We start from the raw sequence: 21,948 nt of genomic DNA, 5'->3' as shown, positions 1-21,948 counted from the left end.
ACATATCTATAAAAGCTTTTACAGTCCGTTTTTATGTTCCCTGCCAGTTTTCTCTCATAATCTTTTTTCCCCTTCCTAATTAAGCCCTTTGTCCTCCTCTGCTGAACTCTGAATTTCTCCCAGTCCTCAGGTGAGCCACTTTCTCTGGCTAATTTGTATGCTTCTTCTTTGGAATTGATACTATCCCTAATTTCTCTTGTCAGCCACGGGTGCACTACCTTCCCTGGTTTATTCTTTTGCCAAACTGGGATGAACAATTGTTGTAGTTCATCCATGCAACCTTTAAATGCTTGCCATTGCATATCCACCGTCAATCCTTTAAGTGTCATTTGCCAGTCTATCTTAGCTAATTCACGTCTCATACCTTCAAAGTTACCCCTCTTTAAGTTCAGAACCTTTGTTTCTGAATTAACTATCTCACTCTCCATCTTAATGAAGAATTCCACCATATTATGGTCACTCTTACCCAAGGGGCCTCTCACGACAAGATTGCTAATTAACCCTTCCTCATTGCTCAAAACCCAGTCCAGAATAGCCTGCTCTCTAGTTGGTTCCTCGACATGTTGGTTCAAAAAACCATCCCGCATACATTCCAAGAAATCCTCTTCCGCAGCACCTTTACCAATTTGGTTCACCCAATCTACATGTAGATTGAAGTCACCCATTATAACTGCTGTTCCTTTATTGCACACATTTCTAATTTCCTGTTTAATACCATCTCCGACCTCACTACTACTGTTAGGTGGCCTGTACACAACTCCCACCAGCGTCTTCTGCCCCTTAGTGTTACGCAGCTCTACCCATATCGATTCCACATCTTCCCGGCTTATGTCCTTCCTTTCTATTGCGTTAATCTCTTCTTTAACCAGCAACGCCACCCCACCTCCCCTTCCTTCATGTCTATCCCTCCTGAATATTGAATATCCCTGAACGTTGAGCTCCCATCCCTGGTCACCCTGGAGCCATGTCTCTGTGATCCCAACTATATCATAATCATTAATAACAATCTGCACTTTCAATTCATCCACCTTGTTACAAATGCTCTTTGCATTGACACACAAAGCCTTCAGGCGCTCTTTTATAACTCTCTTAGCCCTTATACAATTATGTTGAAAAGTGGCCCTTTTTAATGCTTGCCCTGGATTTGTCGGCCTGCCACTTTTACTTTTCTCCTTACTACTTTTTGCTTCTACCCTCACTTTACACCCCCCTGTCTCTCTGCACTGGTTCCCATTCCCCTGTTGTGAACTAACCTCCTCACGCCTAGCCTCTTTAATTTGATTCCCACCCTCCAACCATTCTAGTTTAAAGTCACCTCAGTAGCCCCCGCTAATCTCCCTGCCAGGATATTGGTCCCTCTAGGATTCAAGTGTAACCCGTCCTTTTTGTACAGGTCACGCCTGCGCCAAAAGAGCTCCCAATGATCCAAAAACTTGAAACCCTGCCCCCTGCTCCAATCCCTCAGCCACGCATTTATCTTCCACCCCATTGCATTCCTACTCTCACTGTCGCGTGGCACAGGCAGTAATCCCGAGATTACTACCTTTGCGGTCCTTTTTCTCAACTCCCTTCCTAGCTCCCTATATTCTCCTTTCAGGACCTCATCCCTTTTCCTACCTATGTCATTGGTACCTATATGTACCATGACCTCTGGCTCCTCACCCTCCCACTTCAGGATATCATGGACACGATCAGAAATATCCCGGACCCTGGCACCAGGGAGGCAAACTACCATCCGGGTCTCTGGACTGCGTCCACAGAATCACCTATCTGACCCCCTTACTATTGAGTCCCCTATCACAACTGCCCTACTCTTCCTTGCCCTACCCTTCTGAGCTACAGGGCCGGACTCTGTGCCAGAGGCACGGCCACTGTCGCTTCTCCCGGGTAAGCTGTCCTCCCCAACAGTACTCAAACAGGAGTACCTGTTGTTAAGGGGCACAGCCACCGGGGTACTCCCTATTACCTGACTTTTCCCCTTCCCCCTCCTAACCGTGACTCACTTGTCTGCCTCCCGTGGCCCCGGCGTGACCACCTGCCTGCAACTCCTCCCTATCACCTCCTCACTCTCCCTGACCAGACGAAGGTCATCGAGCTGCAGCTCCAGTTCCGTAACGCGGTCCCTTAGGAGCTGCATCTCGATGCACTTGGCGCAGATGTAGACGTCCGGGAGGCTTGGAGACTCCAGGGCCTCCCACATCCGACAGCGAGAACAGCAAACTGCCCTCACACTCATACTGCCCCTCTCCTCAAATAACAACAGAAAATGAATGCCAAACCTTCCTCGCCTCGCCCGCTTCCGCCTAAGCTCGTTGAGCCGAAGCCCTTAAGTCTTCACTCTGCTCCCGGCTCACTCCGCAGCCCGCAAACTACGCTGCCCGCTCTATGAGGCTTTGTTCCTTTTAAATCTGCCGCACTGCACTGCCCGACATCACACGTCTGCGCAGTCCCGCCTCTCAGAACGCCGTTGGAGAAAAAAAAATAATGAAAATTTCAAAAATGTCTTTCTCGGCACTCCCACTCAGACTCTCAGACTCCTTCTTCGAACCAAACCCGAAGCAGGATGTCTGCCCTTTTAAATCTGCCGCGCTGCACTGCCCAATGTCACACGCCTGCGCAGTCCCACCTCTCAGAACGTCGTTGGAGAAAAAAAAATAACGAAAATTTCAAAAATGTCTTTCTCGGCAATCCCACTCAGACTCTCAGACTCCTTCTTCGAATAAATGCCTTTAAACCATTCATCAGATTATCTACCTGCCATAGCAAAGTTGATTTGTGGCATTTCCTCAGTCTTTACCACCCTTTTGATGATGGGAAAGTCCTTTGTTGGTTCTGTTGGAAACGTCCAAAGCTTCTTCCTTGTTGTGACAGTAGGTGATGGACTCTTCAGTGGCTTGTTTGTTGTTGGACACCATTTGTAACCAGGGTTGGCCTTTAGAAAAGCATCCTTATACTGAGAACAGAAAATACACCTAAATAAATATTATAATAGAATTTATATACAAATTTCAAAAGGCATACAAATGAAAAGGCTGGTGACCTGAAAGTCATTTTCTATGGATGATAGAATTGATGGTTTTGTGGCCAAGTTAGCGACCGAGACAAAGAAAGGTGGAGGGGCAGGTAGTGTTGAGGAAACAGGGAGTCTCCAGCACTCAGGTTAGGAGAATGGGCATATAATTTCAGATCCAATACAGCGTAGGGAAGTGCATGGTTATGCACTTTGGTAATAGGAATAAAGGCGTAGACGATTTCTTAAACTGGGACGTAATTCAAAAATCCGAGGTGCAACGAGAATTGGGAGTTCTCATAACGGATTTCCTGAAGGGCAACTTGCAGGTTGAGTCAGTGTTAAGGAAGGCAAGTGCAATCTTAGCGTTCATTTTGAGAGGGCTAGAATATAAAAGCAAGGATGTAATGCTGATGCTTTATAAGGCACTAGTCAGGCCACATTTGGGAACATTGTGAGCGAGTTTTGGCCTCTTACTAAGGATGGTTGTGTTGGCATTGGAGAGGATCCAGAAAATGATCCCAGGAATGAAAGGAGCAGGAATGATTGTGAGGAGCATTTGATGTTTCTGGGCCTGTACTCACTGGAGAATGAGGGGGTAACATTGAAACATATAAAATATTAAAAGGATATATACAGAGTGGATGTGGAGAGCATGTTTCTTATAGTGGGTGAGTCCACAATCTCAGAATAGAAGGATATACGTTGAGAACAGGAATGCGGAGGAGTTTTTTTAGACAGGGGCTGGTAGATCTGTGAAATCATTGCCACAGATTGCTGTGGAGGGCAACTCAATGGGTATATTTAAAACAGAGGTTGATAGGTTCTTGATTAGCAAGGGGGTCAAAGGTTACAGGGAGAAGGCAAGACAACTGGGTTGAGAAAAATAATACATCAGCCATGATGGAATAGCGGAGCAGACTTGAAAGACCAAATGGCCTAATTCTGCTCCTATGTCTTATGGTCATGTAGTCAAATGCAGTCTGACTTGATGAAAAATTCAAACACCCAGTTTTCATTTCAGTGAACATAATTTTGAGTGTACTTGCAACAATTTAGCATAAACTCTAGAGGAATTAAATGCACATTTAAGAATACACTGTGTTGACAAGCTCAAATCCTGATTCCTATGTTCCTTAGACAGATTGTAACAATAAAATTGTATGTAGTCTGTCTTAAGGAATTTGCAATAAGTTGAGTGAACTTGCCACTCTTAAACATTTAGGTCCTTTGTAATAAGGCCCAGAAAAAATACTATGCTTTCTATATGTCCTATACTACCAAAGCAAAATTAAAAGACATAACAGAGAACCTATTCTAATACTGTTCACTTGTTAACATACAATAAAATCAGTATATTATTATCAAGTTTTGAAATAAAAGTTCAGGTTCTGTTACCTAATCAGTGACAGTTTCCAAATTGATTGGAAGCATTAAAAACTAAAAAGAAAATCTCTAATCGCAATCATTCTGAGCCAACAGCCTAACCTGATTCATTGGCTCAAGATGAAGTACCAATGATCATATGGGCAAAGTAACCAGTGGAGTCAGGGTTATGCTTATGAGGAAAATTGAAGAATGGAACTGAAGTTAACCATTTTATTGATTATTGCAATTAGGGAAACATTCTTACATTTCACTGTGTCAAATGAAGACAATGAATTCAGAAGTTAGATAAATTAATCCTAATTACTCGCCTGTACTTTTGAGTCATTACTCATTTTTTTCCTCACCTAAATCAATCAGTATAAACTCCCAAGCATTTCTCTCACGATTGTCCAGCCTCCACTTGTATAGAAACATAGAAAATAGGTGCAGGAGTAGGCCATTCGGCCCTTCGAGCCTGCACCGCCATTTATTATGATCATGGCTGTTCATCCAACTCAGAACCCCGCCCCAGCCTTCCCTCCATACCCCCTGACCCCCGTAGCCACAAGGGCCATATCTAACTCCCTCTTAAATATAGCCAATGAACTGGCCTCAACAGTTTCCTGTGGCAGAGAATTCCACAGATTCACCACTCTCTGTGTGAAGAAGTTTTTCCTAATCTCGGTCCTAAAAGGCTTCCCCTCTATCCTCAAACTGTGACCCCTCGTTCTGGACTTCCCCAACATCGGGAACAATCTTCCTGCATCTAGCCTGTCCAACCCCTTTAGGATCTTATACGTTTCAATCAGATCCCCCCTCAATCTTCTAAATTCCAACGAGTACAAGCCCAATTCATCCAGTCTTTCTTCATATGAAAGTCCCGCCATCCCAGGAATCAATCTGGTGAACCTTCTTTGTACTCCCTCTATGGCAAAGATGTCTTTCCTCAGATTAGGGGACCAAAACTGCACACAATACTCCAGGTGTGGTCTCACCAAGGCCTTGTACATCTGCAGTAGTACCTCCCTGCTCCTGTACTCGAATCCTCTCGCTATAAATGCCAGCATACCATTCGCCTTTTTCACCGCCTGCTGTACCTGCATGCCCACTTTCAATGACTGGTGTATAATGACACCCAGGTCTCGTTGCACCTCCCCTTTTCCTAATCGGCCACCATTCAGATAATAATCTGTTATCCTATTTTTGCCACCAAAGTGGATAACTTCACATTTATCCACATTAAATTGCATCTGCCATGAATTTGCCCACTCACCCAACCCATCCAAGTCACCCTGCATCCTCTTAGCATCCTCCTCACTGCTAACACTGCCACCCAGCTTCGTGTCATCCGCAAACTTGGAGATGCTGCATTTAATTCCCTCATCCAAGTCATTAATATATATTGTAAACAACTGGGGTCCCAGCACTGAGCCTTGCGGTACCCCACTAGTCACCGCCTGCCATTCTGAAAAGGTCCCGTTTATTCCCACTCTTTGCTTCCTGTCTGCCAACCAATTCTCTATCCACATCAATACCATACCCCCAATACCGTGTGCTTTAAGTTTGCACACTAATCCCCTGTGTGGGACCTTGTGAAAAGCCTTTTGAAAATCCAAATATACCACATCCACTGGTTCTCCCCTATCCACTCTACTAGTTACATCCTCAAAAAATGCTATGAGATTCGTCAGACACGATTTTCCTTTCACAAATCCATGCTGACTTTGTCCGATCATTTCACCGCTTTCCAAATGTGCTGTTATCACATCCTTGATAACTGACTCCAGCAGTTTCCCCACCACCGACGTTAGGCTAACCGGTCTATAATTCCCCAGTTTCTCTCTCCCTCCTTTTTTTAGAAAGTGGGGTTATATTAGCCACCCTCCAATCGTCAGGAACTAGTCCAGAATCTAACGAGTTTTGAAAAATTATCACTAATGCATCCACTATTCATAATGCACACCATTTCCCTACTAACATATATTTCGCTCAGTTCCTCCATCTCACTGGACCCTCTGTCCCCTACTATTTCTGGAAGATTATTTATGTCCTCCTTAGTGAAGACAGAACCAAAGTAACTATTCAATTGGTCTGCCATGTCCTTGCTCCCCATAATCAATTCACCTGTTTCTGTCTGCAGGGGACCTACATTTGTCTTTACCAGTCTTTTCCTTTTTACATATCTATAAAAGCTTTTACAGTCCGTTTTTATGTTCCCTGCCAGTTTTCTCTCATAATCTTTTTTCCCCTTCCTAATTAAGCCCTTTGTCCTCCTCTGCTGAACTCTGAATTTCTCCCAGTCCTCAGGTGAGCCACTTTCTCTGGCTAATTTGTATGCTTCTTCTTTGGAATTGATACTATCCCTAATTTCTCTTGTCAGCCACGGGTGCACTACCTTCCTTGATTTATTCTTTTGCCAAACTGGGATGAACAATTGTTGTAGTTCATCCATGCAACCTTTAAATGCTTGCCATTGCATATCCACCGTCAATCCTTTAAGTGTCATTTGCCAGTCTATCTTAGCTAATTCACGTCTCATACCTAATATATGCATACTATTCATTTCAACTATTTACTGTGGTAGTGTGATCCACATGGGTAAAGCCATTTCTAACAATTCCCTATTGGATTTCTAGGTCTCTCTCACCAATTTTCTATTACTGAAGAAACTAATGCAATTAGAATGCACGCACCTTTTCCTGTACGGGTAGTAATTTTAATACTGTCCACCTTGCCACTTAAATGCCACAAGCCTTATGCACTGAATTGAGATCATAGCATACAGGTTTCAATGTTGTATTGCTCACCTCTTTAGCAAGGTCAGTGTATTTCTGCTTTTCCTTTGGATCTAAGACAGACCACCAGTCTGCCAGAATTTTTGTAGCACCACGGTTGTCTAGACGAGGATGTTGTTGCCGAACCAAAGAGCGGTGCCGTTTGCAGAACAGAAGAAATGCATTCATTGGCCTGCGAGCTCGCTGTTCAGAAGAGTCGTCATCTGTCTCATCTGCCTCATGTTCAAGTCCCTCTGTGCTCAGAGCATCCTGCAGAAAGCATAATGTAACTCAGAATATCAATGCAAGAATCTTTGCTGCAAAGCATCTTCACTTTCATACTGAAATCAGATTTAGAGATTTTCAGTTTTCCAAATTATATCCTGTAATAAAAAGATCTCAAATTAAAGAGTAATCCTGAATGTTCTCACAAAATTAACAGTATTATGAATATTTCTTTCCATTTACATCTAATAATGAATTTAATTATTCTCTTCTCACTACAAGTACATACACAAGTGATGTCAATTGCACATCACATAGGTGCTGATAGTTTTAAACTGAATGTCAATTATGGTGCTCACTTTACAATATTAAACGAAATGTCACTGCATTTTGATTGTCAAATGAATAATAATATTTTGCTATATTAATAAAGTTGAATCATTTTACTGAGCCTGCTCTCCTACGATAAGTTAAAGTCAATCTTCTAAAATAAAAGAGGCAATTACTGACTATGTGAATGTTTCTCCAAATCAGCTGTGTTTGTATAACATAAAAAAGGTTCAAATTATTGTCAAAGTATGCATGTATAATACAATTCTGTTATTTGTCTACAACCTATGTCCATTAGGTCTCTGCTTCAGTCTCCATATCAGAAGGCCAGTGGCACCTCACCTCTTCAGTAACGGCCATGAGATAAGATCATACAATATTTCACGTCATTTGATGTTATGTACTCGAACACAAGTAATACATAAAATACTTTTAAATCCTGTTTTTTTCTGAGCTTAACGATTATGAGCCACAGCAATAGGAATAATATTCTCATAATTTAGAAAAGCCAGAAAGTAGAAAGCATAGAGCAGGGGTCCCGAACCCTTTTTGCACTGCGGACCGGTTTAATAGTGACAATATTCTTGCTGACCGGCCGACCGGGGGGTGGGGGAGGTAGGGTTGCCAACGGACAAGAGTACAAGAGTAGCAGTCAAATACGTTGGGTTTACCCCGAGAAAGACTACAATGACCATGAAGCCTTGCGCGGGCACCAGTGTGCATGCGTAACCTGTGTACGCGTGCACTAGCCGATTTTTTTCCCCTGCAAATCATTTTTGTTGATTCTGTTCGGGGGAGGGGGGGTAATCACGACCAGAGCATAGGTGTTAAGTGGCTAAAAAACTCAGTTTCGTTTCTAATATGGTTTATCTAACGAATTTAATATTAAACACACAGCACATATTTTCCTCGCATGAATACAGTGATAAGTCAATTATCAGGGGAGGACAGGGGAGCTTGAAGTAAGTGTTGAATGAACTTCCAGTAGAAGTGGCAGAAACAGGTTCGATATTATTATTTAAAGAAAAATTGGATAGGTATATGGACAGGGAAGGAACGGAGGGTTATGGGCTGAGTGCAGGTCAGTGGGACTAGGTGACAGTAGCGTTCGGCACGGACTAGAAGGGCAGAGATGGCCTGTTTCTGTGCTGTAATTGTTATATGGTTATATAAGTCAATAGCATCATAACATTTTAAGTAATGTTTGGATATTAAACACACAGCGCATATTTTCCTGGTATGAATATATAAAATTCATTGCAACACACCAATATCGCTGAATCAGTAGGAGCCCTGGGCTTGTTTTCCTGCAACAAGACGGTCCCGTCGAGGGGTGATGGGAGAGAGCGATACTCGAAGGGGGTTCCTTATGTCCAGTCTATTCCGCAATTTAGTTTTTATCGCATTCATTGCAGAAAACTCCGCTTCACAGAAATATATTGGAAGCAACGTTTTTGGTGCTTTTGTGGCTATCTCAGGATATTCAGCCTTGACTTTGATCCAGAATGCCGGCAGAGATGTTATGTCAAACATACTTTTCAGCCCGCCGTCACTTGCAAGCTTGAGGAGTTGATCTCCTTCCCACACTGACATGGATGACGCGCGGATAATGACCTCGCATGCGTAATGGCTCAACAGTGGCCGTGACAAGGAATGAGGAAAGGTGCAGCTGACTCATATCGCCAAATCATATCATTTCCTCACGGCCCGGTAGCACATGCTTTGCGGCCCAGTACCGGTCCGCGGCCCGGTGGTTGGGGACCGCTGGCATAGAGCATTCCCCAGAATCTATCCTGCAGAACAACTGGAACAGATGATCACTTTTTGTTGGGGTTAAGATATCACAAGCAGTCACTTGTTTGGAGAATAAAAAAGTAAATCAAAGAGTTGAAATATGACTAGAGATAATGGAAAAATAAGCTAGAAATATGAAGAGTCTTGACCAATATTTTAAGCAGAAAAGATTCCCTGTAGGTAGTGTAGTCAGATAAATTAAGCAGGAACTTCGCATTGGATTTCACCACCATGGATACACTAATATTCTAAAAATGGCTGTAAACAGGAATTAAAACAAAAGGAAAGACTCAGGATAATTATAATAACCATGGTAGTGATACTAATGCAAACAGCTGGAGCAACGAGCTGGCAAGTTTCTTGGTCCTGGTTGACGCTTTCCTTGGGTCTTAAAAGAAGTTGCTAGTTAGCTAGTTGAGGTGCTTCTTTAAATTTTTTAAATTGCCTAGATTTCAGAAAGGTTATATTGGATTTTGAAATAGCCAAAAGTAATTCCTTTACTCAAAAGGGACAAAGAAACCAGAAAACTACAGTCTATCATCTGTCATGGGGAAAACATTAGAAATTATTATAAAAAACATTATAGCAAGACACTTAGATACTTACTGACTTGAGGATGCCACCTTACCATTGAATGTAAAGCCTTTTTCTCCCTGCCCCCCCATGAAAGCCAAGTCACTAACATGGCAAACAGAAGTTAGAAGAATTTCAGCATTTAAAAATCAGAATGATTTCTACAAAACTCAAAACAACATGGGAACATCTTGTAATGTACCTAATCCCAGGGATGGATACTAAACTTCAAATGAACAACTGTGGCACAGATTTATATTATTATTCATAATTTTACAGTCTGGCCCCCTCACACTAGAAACAACACTAGCACATCTATTTTATTAAGAATGCCAGAGCCAAAGAGCAGGACAGAATGTGAAAGCACAGTTGAAAGATTTTAATTATGAGTACATACAGGAAAAACTGGGAGTCCTTCCAAAAACACAGAGCAGGCTGAGAAAAATCTGATGCAAATATTCAAGAGGTGATTTAATAAGCTGTTGCTACTTTTAATAACTAGACCTATACATGTATCAAAAGCAGCAAGTGAGTGCTCATCAAGACTAATGTTGCTGAAAGGAACAAAATCTTGACGTAGAAAAACGTCCTGAGTCACGGATACTGCTGCATCTGTTGCTTCAGTCCTTTGCTGGGTTCCCCATGGAGTTAATTCAGTGAAGCCTACATCAGTTGTGGTTCCCAACAATAACCAAGAGAATGTACCATTTGATTTCTATGTAGTCAGATGTGGTATAGGGTCAGAGATTCTATATGTTTCAGTGGAGTTTCTTAAGCTCAGAAAATGGGGACTTTTAATTATTTTTAATTGATCTGTAAATATTATAGTGTCTCAAGGAATGTGCAATTTGAATGCTTTTTAATACTTTATGATACCTTGGTATTAGAGACATTCAAAAACTGTTAAAGGTGTTACAAGGTTTGACAGAAGACAAAGTTTCACCCAGCGATGGCTCCTGTTAAAGTCCGGATATTCCAGGAGTGGAGAGTCACCAAGGGTTCCATTGTTGCTGAAACCTTGAAATGCCTCACAAAGTTTAGCAGAGTCAGCCCTTTGGACTGACTGGTGCAAGTTTGGGTGGAGACCCTCGGTCAAAATTCTGAATGGTGAGCTGGCATCAGCGTGATCCAGCCCATTACCAACGGTGGAGTGCAGTTGGGTGGTTCATTTCACTGACCACATCCAAAGATGAAAATACCAAATAGAAGCCTGCCAATGACAGACAGAGAGGGAAAGAGCAAAATCTGGCAAACAACACAGAAGTAATCCAAGCAGCTGAAATTGGGATAGATACAAATGGATTCAGCGAATAAAATTACTAAAAGCAGGCAAAGTAGAGAATTCAGCAGATAAATGTCAGCAGTATTAAAAGATCAGGTGGGACAAGGCATATAAACAAATATGTTGATGTTTAAGTCACTGGAGGCTCCTTTTTTAGGGAATATGGTGTGATGGCAAACATTTAGCACTTATATTGGAATATCAGCACAGGCAGGAATAGACCAATCAGGTCCCAAGTTTAAAAATAGCTCTAAGTCTATAATACAAACTCCTATTTCTACCTTATCAATATCTTCATCTTCCTCATCCTCCTCCTCCTCCTCAGAGAAGTCCAGCATCTTTTTGGCAAGCAACGGATGCCACTGAAGACACTTCCGTTTTGGTCTCTTTCCAGTTCCATCGCCATCTGCTGAGTGGTCTTTATTTCTGCTGCTAGCTTTCATGGTGCTGTGCTGCATAACATAAATAGAAACAGCACATGATTAGCAACTCGGGACATCATGGTGCATCAGAACTGTAGTGGCATATTGCAATATACCTAACCCAGGCATGGATACTAATCTTCAAATGATACAAATATAAGGAACTGTGACACACCTCATTGTTACAGAGATTCATATTGTGGTTCAGGAATCTGTAAGGGCAACAGCACCCTCTAGTGCACAATTGTCAGCCAGTAACAAGCATAAAGGAGCAACATTCTCAGCACTCGCAGGCTTGCTGCGGAGGTTCTTAAAGGGGAAGGCGCATCTTCGAATGGTAAGTCTTTGCACACTGTCAGAATGGCTTAAAAAGAATTTGTATTGTTTCATGTCCATAGCTGTTTCTTATCCTAGAGCTTGTGAATTTGTGAACTGAAGCTTACAGAGAATATCAATAACCAATAATGGTAATGAAGTCAAAGTTAATGAAATAGAGGGTTTCTCATTTGCCAGTTCCTCATACAACGTCACCCAAAAAAAATCACTTGAACAGATCCTAGTTAATTGATGAGCCACAAAAATCGTGGTCGTTTTAGCAGTGCACCCACTAGTTCAGATCCTGGCACCTTCCAGACATGAGAATGTAGTTTAAAGGACTACAGGTAGGCTGGGGAAAGGGAAGCTCATGTTAACTCCCCACAGGGTTAGTCTTAGCAGCAGTTTTGCTTGAGAGAACCTGGATGATGAATTGGGCGGAGAGCCGAGAAATGTTTGGAGCATTGTCTAGCCTCTGGAAATCCCGGTTAAGTCACCTGGGAGCATGGCACCTCCAATAGAAACATAGAAAATAGGTGCAGGAGTAGGCCATTCAGCCCTTCGAGCCTGCACCGCCATTCAGTATGATCATGGCTGATCATCCAACTCAGAACCCTGTACCTGCCTTCTCTCCATACCCTCTGATCACTTTAGCCACAAGGGCCATATCTAACTCCCTCTTAAATATAGCCAATGAACTGGCCTCAACTGTTTCCTGTGGCAGAGAATTCCACAGATTCACCACTCTCTGTGTGAAGAAGTTTTCCCTCATCTCAGTCCTAAAAGGCTTCCCCTTTATCCTCAAACTGTGACCCCTCGTTCTGGACTTCCCCAACATCGGGAACAATCTTCCTGCATCTAGCCTGTCCAATCCCTTTAGGATTTTATACGTTTCAATAAGATCCCCCATCAATCTTCTAAATTCCAGCAAGTATAAGCCTAGTCGATCCAGTCTTTCTTCATATGAAAGTCCTGCCATCCCAGCAATCAATCTGGTGAACCTTCTTTGTACTCCCTCTATGGCAAGGATGTCTTTCTTCAGATTAGGGGACCAAAACTGCACACAATACTCCAGGTGTGGTTTCACCAAGGTCTTGTACAACTGCAGTAGTACCTCCCTGCTCCTGTACTCGAATCCTCTTGCTATGAATGCCAGCATACCATTGGTCATTTTCACCGCCTGCTGTACCTGCATGCCCACTTTCAATGACTGGTGTATAATGACACCCAGGTCTCGTTGCACCTCTCCTTTTCCTAATCGACCATTCAGATAATAATGTTTTCCTGTTCTTGCCACCTAAGTGGATAACCTCACATTTATCCACATTAAATTGCATCTGCCATGAATTTGCCCACTCACCTAACCTATCTAAGTCACCCTGCATCCTCTTAGCATCCTCCTCACAGCTAACACTGCCGCCCAGCTTCGTGTCATCCGCAAACTTGGAGATGCTGCATTTAATTCCCTCGTCTAAATCATTAATATATTTTGTAAACAACTGGGGTCCCAGCACTGAGCCTTGCGGTACCCCACTAGTCACTGCCTGCCATTCTGAAAAGGTCCCGTTTATTCCCACTCTTTGCTTCCTGTCTGCCAACCAATTCTCTATCCACATCAATACCATACCCCCAATACCGTGTGCTTTAAGTTTGCACACTAATCCCCTGTGTGGGACCTTGTCAAAAGCCTTTTGAAAATCCAAATATACCACATCCACTGGTTCACCGCTATCCATTCTACTGGTTACATCCTCAAAAAATTCTATAGGATTCGTCAGACATGATTTTCCTTTCATAAATCCATGCTGACTTTGTCTGATGATTTCACCGCTTTCCAAATGTGCTGTTATCACATCTTTGATAACTGACTCTAGCATTTTCCCCACCACCGATGTTAGGCTAACTGGTTTATAATTCCCCGGTTTCTCTCTCACTCCTTTTTTAAAAAGCGGGGTTACATTAGCCACCCTCCAGTACTCAGGAACTAGTCCAGAATCTAAAGAGTTTTGAAAAATTATCACTAATGCATCCACTATTTCTTGGGCTACTTCCTTAAGCACTCTGGGATGCAGACCTTCTGGCCCTGGGGATTTATCGGCCTTTAATCCCTTCAATTTCCCTAACACCACTTCCCTACTAACATGTATTTCCTTCAGTTCCTCCATCTCACTAGACCCTTGGTCCCCTACTATTTCTGGAAGATTATTTATGTCTTTCTTAGTGAAGACAGAACCAAAGTAGTTATTCAATTGGTCTGCCATGTCCTTGTTCCCCATGATCAATTCACCTGTTTCTGACTGTAAGGGACCTATATTTGTCTTAAACAACCTTTTTTCTTTTACATATCTATAAAAGCTTTTACAGTTAGTTTTTATGTTCCCTGTCAGTTTTCTCTCATGATCTTTTTTCCCTTTCCTTTCTTTCTTTTTAAATCTTTTTATTAAGTATACAAAAAAGGTAAGCCATATAAACATTAATACAATGTTAAAGTATAATAAAATTCCAAAAGATATCAATACCAAAAAAAAATACTACAAACAATGTAATTTAAACATAAGAAACCAAGATAACATAATAGTATACTAAATTTTATATATATCAATGGAAAAAAAAAGAAAAAAAACCCCCAAAAAAAAACCCACCGTGCAACTAACTAAAAGCAAGGCAAAGCAATGGGCTAACTTAAAACCAAACAGAGTTAAACTTAAAATCACGTCCTCAATCCCGACCTCCATTAAAAACAGTGAAAAAAAAACAAGAAGGGTAAATATTACATTAAATGAAAATATCGAATAAAAGGTCCCCAAATCTGTTCAAATTTAAATGAAGAATCATAAAGGTTACTTCTAATTTTCTCCAAATTCAAACATAAAATCGTCTGAGAAAACCAAAAAAAGGTAGTTGGAGCATTAAGCTCTTTCCAATGTTGTAAAATACATCTTTTCGCCATTAAAGTAAGAAATGCAATCATTCTACGGGCTGAAGGGGAAAGATTACTAGAAATTTTAGGTAGTCCAAAGATAGCAGTAATAGGGTGAGGAGAGATATCTATATTTAATACCTTAGAAATAATATTGAAAATATCTCTCCAAAAAGTTTCCAAAGTAGGGCAAGACCAAAACATATGAGTTAAAGAGGCTATCTGCCCCGAACATCTATCACAGAAAGGATTAATATGCGAGTAAAAACGCGCTAACTTATCTTTGGACATATGTGCTCTATGAACCACTTTAAATTGAATTAGGGAACGTTTAGCACAAATAGAGGAAGTATTAACTAATTGTAAAATCTGCCCCCAATCATCCACAGAAATGGTAAGCCCCAATTCCTGTTCCCAATCTACCCTAATCTTATCAAATGGAGCTTTCCTAAGTTTCATAATAATATTATAAATCATAGCCGATGCACCTTTCTGACATGGATTGAGGTTAATTATCGAATCTAAAATATATGTAGGAGGAAGCATTGGAAAGGAAGAAAGTATAGTACTTAGGAAATTTCTAACTTGTAAATACCTAAAAAAATGTATTCTTGATAAGTTATATTTATTAGATAATTGTTCAAAAGACATAAGGGAACCATCTAAAAATAAATCCAAAAACCGTAAAATGCCCTTAGTCTTCCAAGTTTGAAAAGCGCGATCCGTAAAAGAGGGAGGAAAAAATGTTACCTAAAATAGGAATCGCTAACCCGAATTGATTAAGATCAAAAAATTTTCTGAATTGAAACCAAATGCGCAAAGCATATTTAACTATCGGGTTAGAGACCTGCTTAAGACGTTTCGAATCAAAAGGGAGAGAGGAGCCTAAAATAGAACCAAGTGTATAACCCTGAACAGATTGTAATTCCAATGCTACCCATTTAGGAATAGATAGTATGTCCTGGTCAAGTAACCAAAATTTCATATGTCGAATGTTAATAGCCCAATAATAGAATCTAAAGTTAGGTAATACTAAACTTCCATCTCTCTTAGCTTTCTGTAAATGTATTTTACCCAGTCTCGGATTCTTATTCTGCCAAATAAATGAAGAAATTTTAGAGTCAACTTTATCAAAGAAAGATTTTGGAACGAAAATTGGTAATGCCTGAAACACATATAAAAATTTTGGCAAAAAGAACATCTTAACTGCATTAATACGACCAATCAAAGTTAAATATAAGGGAAACCATTTAGATGAAAGTTGAGTAATATGGTCTATTAATGGTAAAAAGTTAGTCTTAAATAAATCTTTGTATTTACAAGTAATTTTAATCCCAAGATATGAAAAATAATTATTAATCAATTTAAATGGAAATTTATAATATAAGGGAAGATGTTTATTAATCGGAAAAAGTTCACTCTTACTAAGATTTAATTTATAACTTGAGAAAAGACCAAATTGTGCTAATAACTCTAAAACAGCAGGAATGGATTTCTCAGGATTAGAAATATATAAAAGTAAATCATCAGCATAGAGTGATAATTTATGGGACTTTAATCCCCGAGTTATCCCAGTAATATTTGAAGATTCTCGAATAGCAATTGCAAGAGGTTCTAATGCAATATCAAATAATAGGGGACTAAGAGGACAGCCTTGTCGAGTACCACGAAAGAGAGGAAAAAAAGGTGAGTTTAAAGAGTTAGTACGAACCGAGGCTACAGGGGAATGATATAACAGTTTAATCCAGGATATAAATTTCAAGCTAAAATTAAACATTTCAAGCACCTTAAATAAATAAGGCCATTCTACTCTATCAAAAGCTTTCTCGGCATCTAAAGAAATAACACACTCAGGAACATTTTGTGAGGGAGTATAAACGATATTTAACAATGTACGAATATTATAAAAAGAGTAACAACCTTTAATAAAACCCGTTTGGTCTTCCGAAATAATAGAAGGAAGTACTTTTTCTAGTCTATTTGCTAATAACTTAGAAAAAACTTTAGAATCAACATTTAATAAAGATATTGGTCTTCACTTTCCTAACTAAGCCCTTTGTCCTCCTCTGCTGGACTCTGAATTTCTCCCAGTCTTCAGGTGTGCCGCTTTTTCTGGCTAATTTGTACGTTTCTTCTTTGAAATTGATACAATCCCTAATTTCCCTTGTCAGCCATGGGTGCACTACCTTCCCTGGTTTATTCTTTTGCCAAACTGGGATGAACAATTGTTGTAGTTCATCCATGCAACCTTTAAATGCTTGCCATTGCATATCCATCGTCAACCCTTTAAGTATCATTTGCCAGTCTCTCTTAGTTAATTCAGGTCTCATACCTTCAAATTACCCTTCTTTATGTTCAGAACCTTTGTTACTGAATTAACTATGTCACTCTCCATCTTAATGAAGAATTCCACCATATTATGGTCACTCTTACCCAAGGGGCCTCTCATGACAAGATTGCTAATTAACCCTTCCTCATTGCTCAATACCCAGTCCAGAATAGCCTGCTCTCTAGTTGGTTCCTTGACATGTTGGTTCAAAAAACCATCCCGCATACATTCCAAGAAATCCTCTTCCTCAGCACCCTTACCAATTTGGTTCACCCAATCTATATGTAGATTGAAGTCACCCATTATAACTGCCGTTCCTTTATTGCACACATTTCTAATTTCCTGTTTAATGCCATCCCCAACCTCACTACTACTGTTAGGTGGCCTGTACACAACTCCCACCAGCGTTTTCTGCCCCTTAGTGTTATGCAGCTCTACCCATATCGATTCCACATCCTCCGGCTAATGTCCTTCCTTTCTATTGCGTTAATCTGCTCTCTAACCAGCAATGCTACCCCACCTCCTTTTCTTTCATGTCTATCCCTCCTGAATATTGAACATCCCTGAATGTTGAGCTCCCATCCTTGGTCACCCTGGAGCCATGTCTCTGTGATCCCAACTGCATCATATCCATTAATAACTATCTGCACTTTCAATTCATCCACCTTGTTACGAATGCTCCTTGCATTGACACACAAAGCCTTCAGGCGCTCTTTTACAACACTCTTAGCCCTTATACAATTATGTTGAAAAGTGGCCCTTTTTGATTTTTGCCCTGGTTTTGCCTGCCTGCCACTTTTACTTTTCACCTTACTACTTTTTGCTTCTACCCTCATTTTACACCCCTCTGTCTCTCTGCACTTGTTCCCATCCCCCTGCCACATTAGTTTAGCAAATGCTCCCCCTAGGACATTGGTTCCAGTCCAGCCCATGGAGTGCATATGGATTGGTTGGGTCTGAAGATTCTCCTTTCTAGAATGCGTGAATTTGCTAGTTTCACGACTTTGCTCACGGACCCAACATAGGTAGATTATGTGATGACAAAAGTCAGTTTCCACTATTGCACAGGCTGAGGCTACCAATGTGTGAATGCTGCACCAGCTCAAACTTCTGCCATCGAAGGTCGGACTGCTGTCCTGCGAGCACTAACTGCAGCCATTATGCTTCTAGATTCCATAGATGCCAGTGTTTAGGGATGTCATGACAGCTGAGTGAGCTGTTCTCAGACTCCTGAAATGGGAGTTGCCCATGGCTCTGCAGTACAGGTTTGCTCATCTCTCTGAAGATGCTTGATCTATTTGGACTGCTCCAACAATGCCTCCACGACTGCCATTTCTTGTTGCAGTTAACAGTACAATGGGACAGTGGCAAATTGTATCACCTTGGCACAGAACTGCTTGTGATTGGCTCCCCGTGGCATTTGGAACAATCCAAACAATCATCTACCCATCTGTCTCTTGGCTATAGTAAGGGATAAAAGGTAGGTAGTACAAGAGTATTTACTGGGTGAATAAAAAATGGTTTAATCTTAATTTGATTGGTTCTACATTTCATCATTTGTGTAGAAGGTGATACTAGGATTCTCAATAAAATGAACACCAACATACAAACCATCTCTTTAGAGGAAATTAGGTCTCCATTTATTTGTTATCATCTGAGCGTGAGAGGTGCCTTTGGAAGGTCAGCATTATTTAATGATCCCTGACTACACTGAGTAGCCTTCCTGACGTGCCAGAGTGCTTGCAGTGAGGAAATTCCTATACAGTGCTTATGAGTATATTCCAATAAAGTAAAAGATCAAGTATTTAGGAGGAGGGAAAATAAATTTCTAAGTGAGGACATTGTTTGATCTGAAGTCCATCTTCCAATCATTGAAGTACCAAAAAGGAAGCTTCTTTTGAATTTCTAGCTGGTACACATTGAGGCTTTCTCTTGAATTTAATAGAAAGCTTTGATGACTTGTATCAAATGGATGGAAGCATGATATGCACTAATTACTTGTTTCAAAAGCAAATAGTATATGATCTGTAGGAGGAAAAAGTGTGGCTTCATGCAGGAAATCCCACCCACCCCTCAAGACGGAGGAAACCAACCTAACCCGAGGCCACAATGTTCAAAAAGCTGCATAAATGCCACATTTCCCTGTATTGTTAACATTTGAGATTGCTGTCAGAGCATTTCACTCCAGTGCCAGCAACCCAGAAGAGAAATGGAAGAGAACGCCAATGGTGCTGATGGAAGAAGGTGGCCTATTGTTGGTCCACTTAATCCCTTTCATCTTTACAGTCAATCTTATATTAAATTTATTGAAATATTTAGGTCACTCTACCTTTGTAGAGGCTTCTCTTCTTTCTGATATTCCAATCTACTCCCACTATCAGTGTTTATTAAGCCATTAAATTAAATGTAATTTAGAAAAAAAGTGTGGCAATTGACAGCAGCAAAAATCCTCTGAAAGAATTCAAGAAGCAAATGCTGACATGGACAGTTGTCCAGGACACCAGTTCCCATCTTGTATTCAGTTTGAGTTTATAATTATTATCTAATGCACATCTAGATGTTATCCAATATCACAGCACATCTTGGAGTACATTACAAAGCACAGTCTTTACCTCAAACGAACACTATTTTCATGTGAAATGATAAACACAAGTAATAAAGTTTCACAAGAAATTTACCAAGATAGATTTTTTACAAAATAAAAATGACCAGAAAAAAAGGTACCATGCTCGACAATGGAGTAAATGGCACTGCATTTACAAAAGCTGTTAAAATATCAATATTACATAATCAGAACTTAATTATGGAAAATTGCCCAGGAATTTTCTATCCAAAAAAAATAAACAAGGTCTCCTCAACCCCGAACAATTATTACCCTATCAACAAAGTAACAAAAGTAGTAAAACAAGAGTGCCATGAAATATTGTTTCTTATAAACTGCATAATGATTCTCAGCTTGGTTTCTGCCAGAACAGCTTAAGCATACAAAAAGGGTGGATTTCTAGCAATGAAGTGTGAGTTTACTGTATAGCACTGTTCTTTCCTGAATGCACATTCCTGAACAATGTGAACTTCCCTCTGCTGATCACCAGCGAATGTTTTTCATAACTTCATGTCTTTTGACAATGCTTAATTCATTTGAACAGGCTCATTGAAGGTCGATCTACCCAGGACCAGTAGGTGGCATGATTCTCCTGCCTCGAATCAAAGCAACATTTTACCATTTCAGAAAGGAACGCCTATAAAAAAAATGAAGTCAACGCTGTGCGAGTGAAAACCTTCCTGTCCAGAGTTGTTCTTTGGTGCAAAGGTCATGGCTGTTAGACACTAATCAACTCAGTCCAAGTACAATGCTGAAGAAGCACTCAGAGCAGCTTCTTTTTAACATCAGCTGCTCAACCACTGTTTTATTAAGAAGATTATTGCAGTATTCAGCTCCATTCACATATTTGCAGATGTAAATAGTCCATGGCACATGAAGAAAACCCTGGAGAACTTGGATGCAACACCGTTGCTAGTCAATGTTCCCCTACAAGAGCGCCAAAGCAGCTCCCTTGGACATTCAATATTATCACTGCTTAATCTGGACAAACAAAATCCTGGATGTACACTACTGACCACAGCTCAGTAAATTCTATGGAAGTGACAAGTCAGAAGCTAAACATTCTACATAGGAAGTGGCTGAACTCCTGCTTACTTACTCACTCCCATGCAAAGGCAGGATGAAGTGGGCACAAGCGCAACAATACTTGAAAACTTTTGAGTCCATTATGCTAAACCCCATTATGCATATTGTAACGGTATAACGCAGCACCTTGCCTCGGAGGAGTGCACTAGTGCAGCAGGTGGTGCTGCTGCCTCACAAATCCTGCTGACCCTGTGTGCGGTTTGGAATTTCTACATTCTCCGTGGGTTCACGTGAGTTTTCCTTGGCTGCTGTAGTTTATTCCAACACCCCGAAGATTGTGGATTGATCAGTGAACTTGCAATTGTCAATTCCTCCATGAAGCTGGTGTAATTAAATACATCAATATAAAAATAATGTATAAAAAAAACCATCTATTTACTTCATAGACCCTTTGCAACCGCAGTCAATGACACCATTCATGGACGACGCCATTTACACCAGCTAAGGGCCACAAGGAACAGTATCCCCATCCTTCAGGTCAGTGCAAGTGAGCTGCACCCCAGAGCCAATGCACTGAATAGGAGGTCTGACAAAGAAGTTAGGAATGCACGTCCCTGCGCAGTTCTGCCTCTTGGCTATTTAATGCACAATTTGTTAGCTGATTAAGGCCACTGAATTAAAGTTTATTTTGAAAAAATATTCATGTAAAACAAATTCAAACACTCATAAATAATTAGAAAAGCTAAAATAAGCGAAAAAAAAGAGCCTTTAGTTTCCAGCTGGAAATCCCTACTATGACAGAGTCCTTCCTATGCAGGGGTCCAGCTGGTGTAAAATGGAAAAAGCATGATGTTGGGGAATCCCTGTACAATCAGGCCTTGCTGTTCATCTCCATTTAAGTTCAGCAACCAAAAATGATAAATAGTCCAATAGTTCCATTTAATATCAGATAATGTATTACATATACAACCTGAAAAT

General features: G+C 40.7%; 1 protein-coding gene across 9 annotated transcripts in view; it reads right to left on the bottom strand.

Annotated features, from left to right (window-relative positions):
* The window catches only part of LOC134347937 (HMG box transcription factor BBX), a 165,677-nt gene that overhangs the window by 40,113 nt on the left and 103,616 nt on the right, over positions 1–21,948 (bottom strand). For all 9 annotated transcript variants that reach the window (XR_010018302.1, XM_063050596.1, XM_063050595.1 and 6 more), the window contains 3 exons: positions 11,638–11,808; positions 7,186–7,422; positions 2,755–2,953 (listed from right to left, as the gene is read on the bottom strand). Coding sequence is in view for 8 of the 9 variants with exons in the window: in XM_063050596.1 (XP_062906666.1) it covers positions 2,755–2,953; positions 7,186–7,422; positions 11,638–11,799 (598 nt within the window). In the remaining variant the exon portion in view is untranslated. The remainder of the gene's footprint in view (positions 1–2,754; positions 2,954–7,185; positions 7,423–11,637; positions 11,809–21,948) is intronic.

This window comes from Mobula hypostoma, chromosome 6 (genome assembly GCF_963921235.1).
Source record: "Mobula hypostoma chromosome 6, sMobHyp1.1, whole genome shotgun sequence".
NCBI classification, from domain to species: Eukaryota; Metazoa; Chordata; class Chondrichthyes; order Myliobatiformes; family Myliobatidae; genus Mobula; species Mobula hypostoma.
Note: the sequence above shows the minus strand (reverse complement) of the source record. Positions and strands in the feature narration are given on the sequence as shown.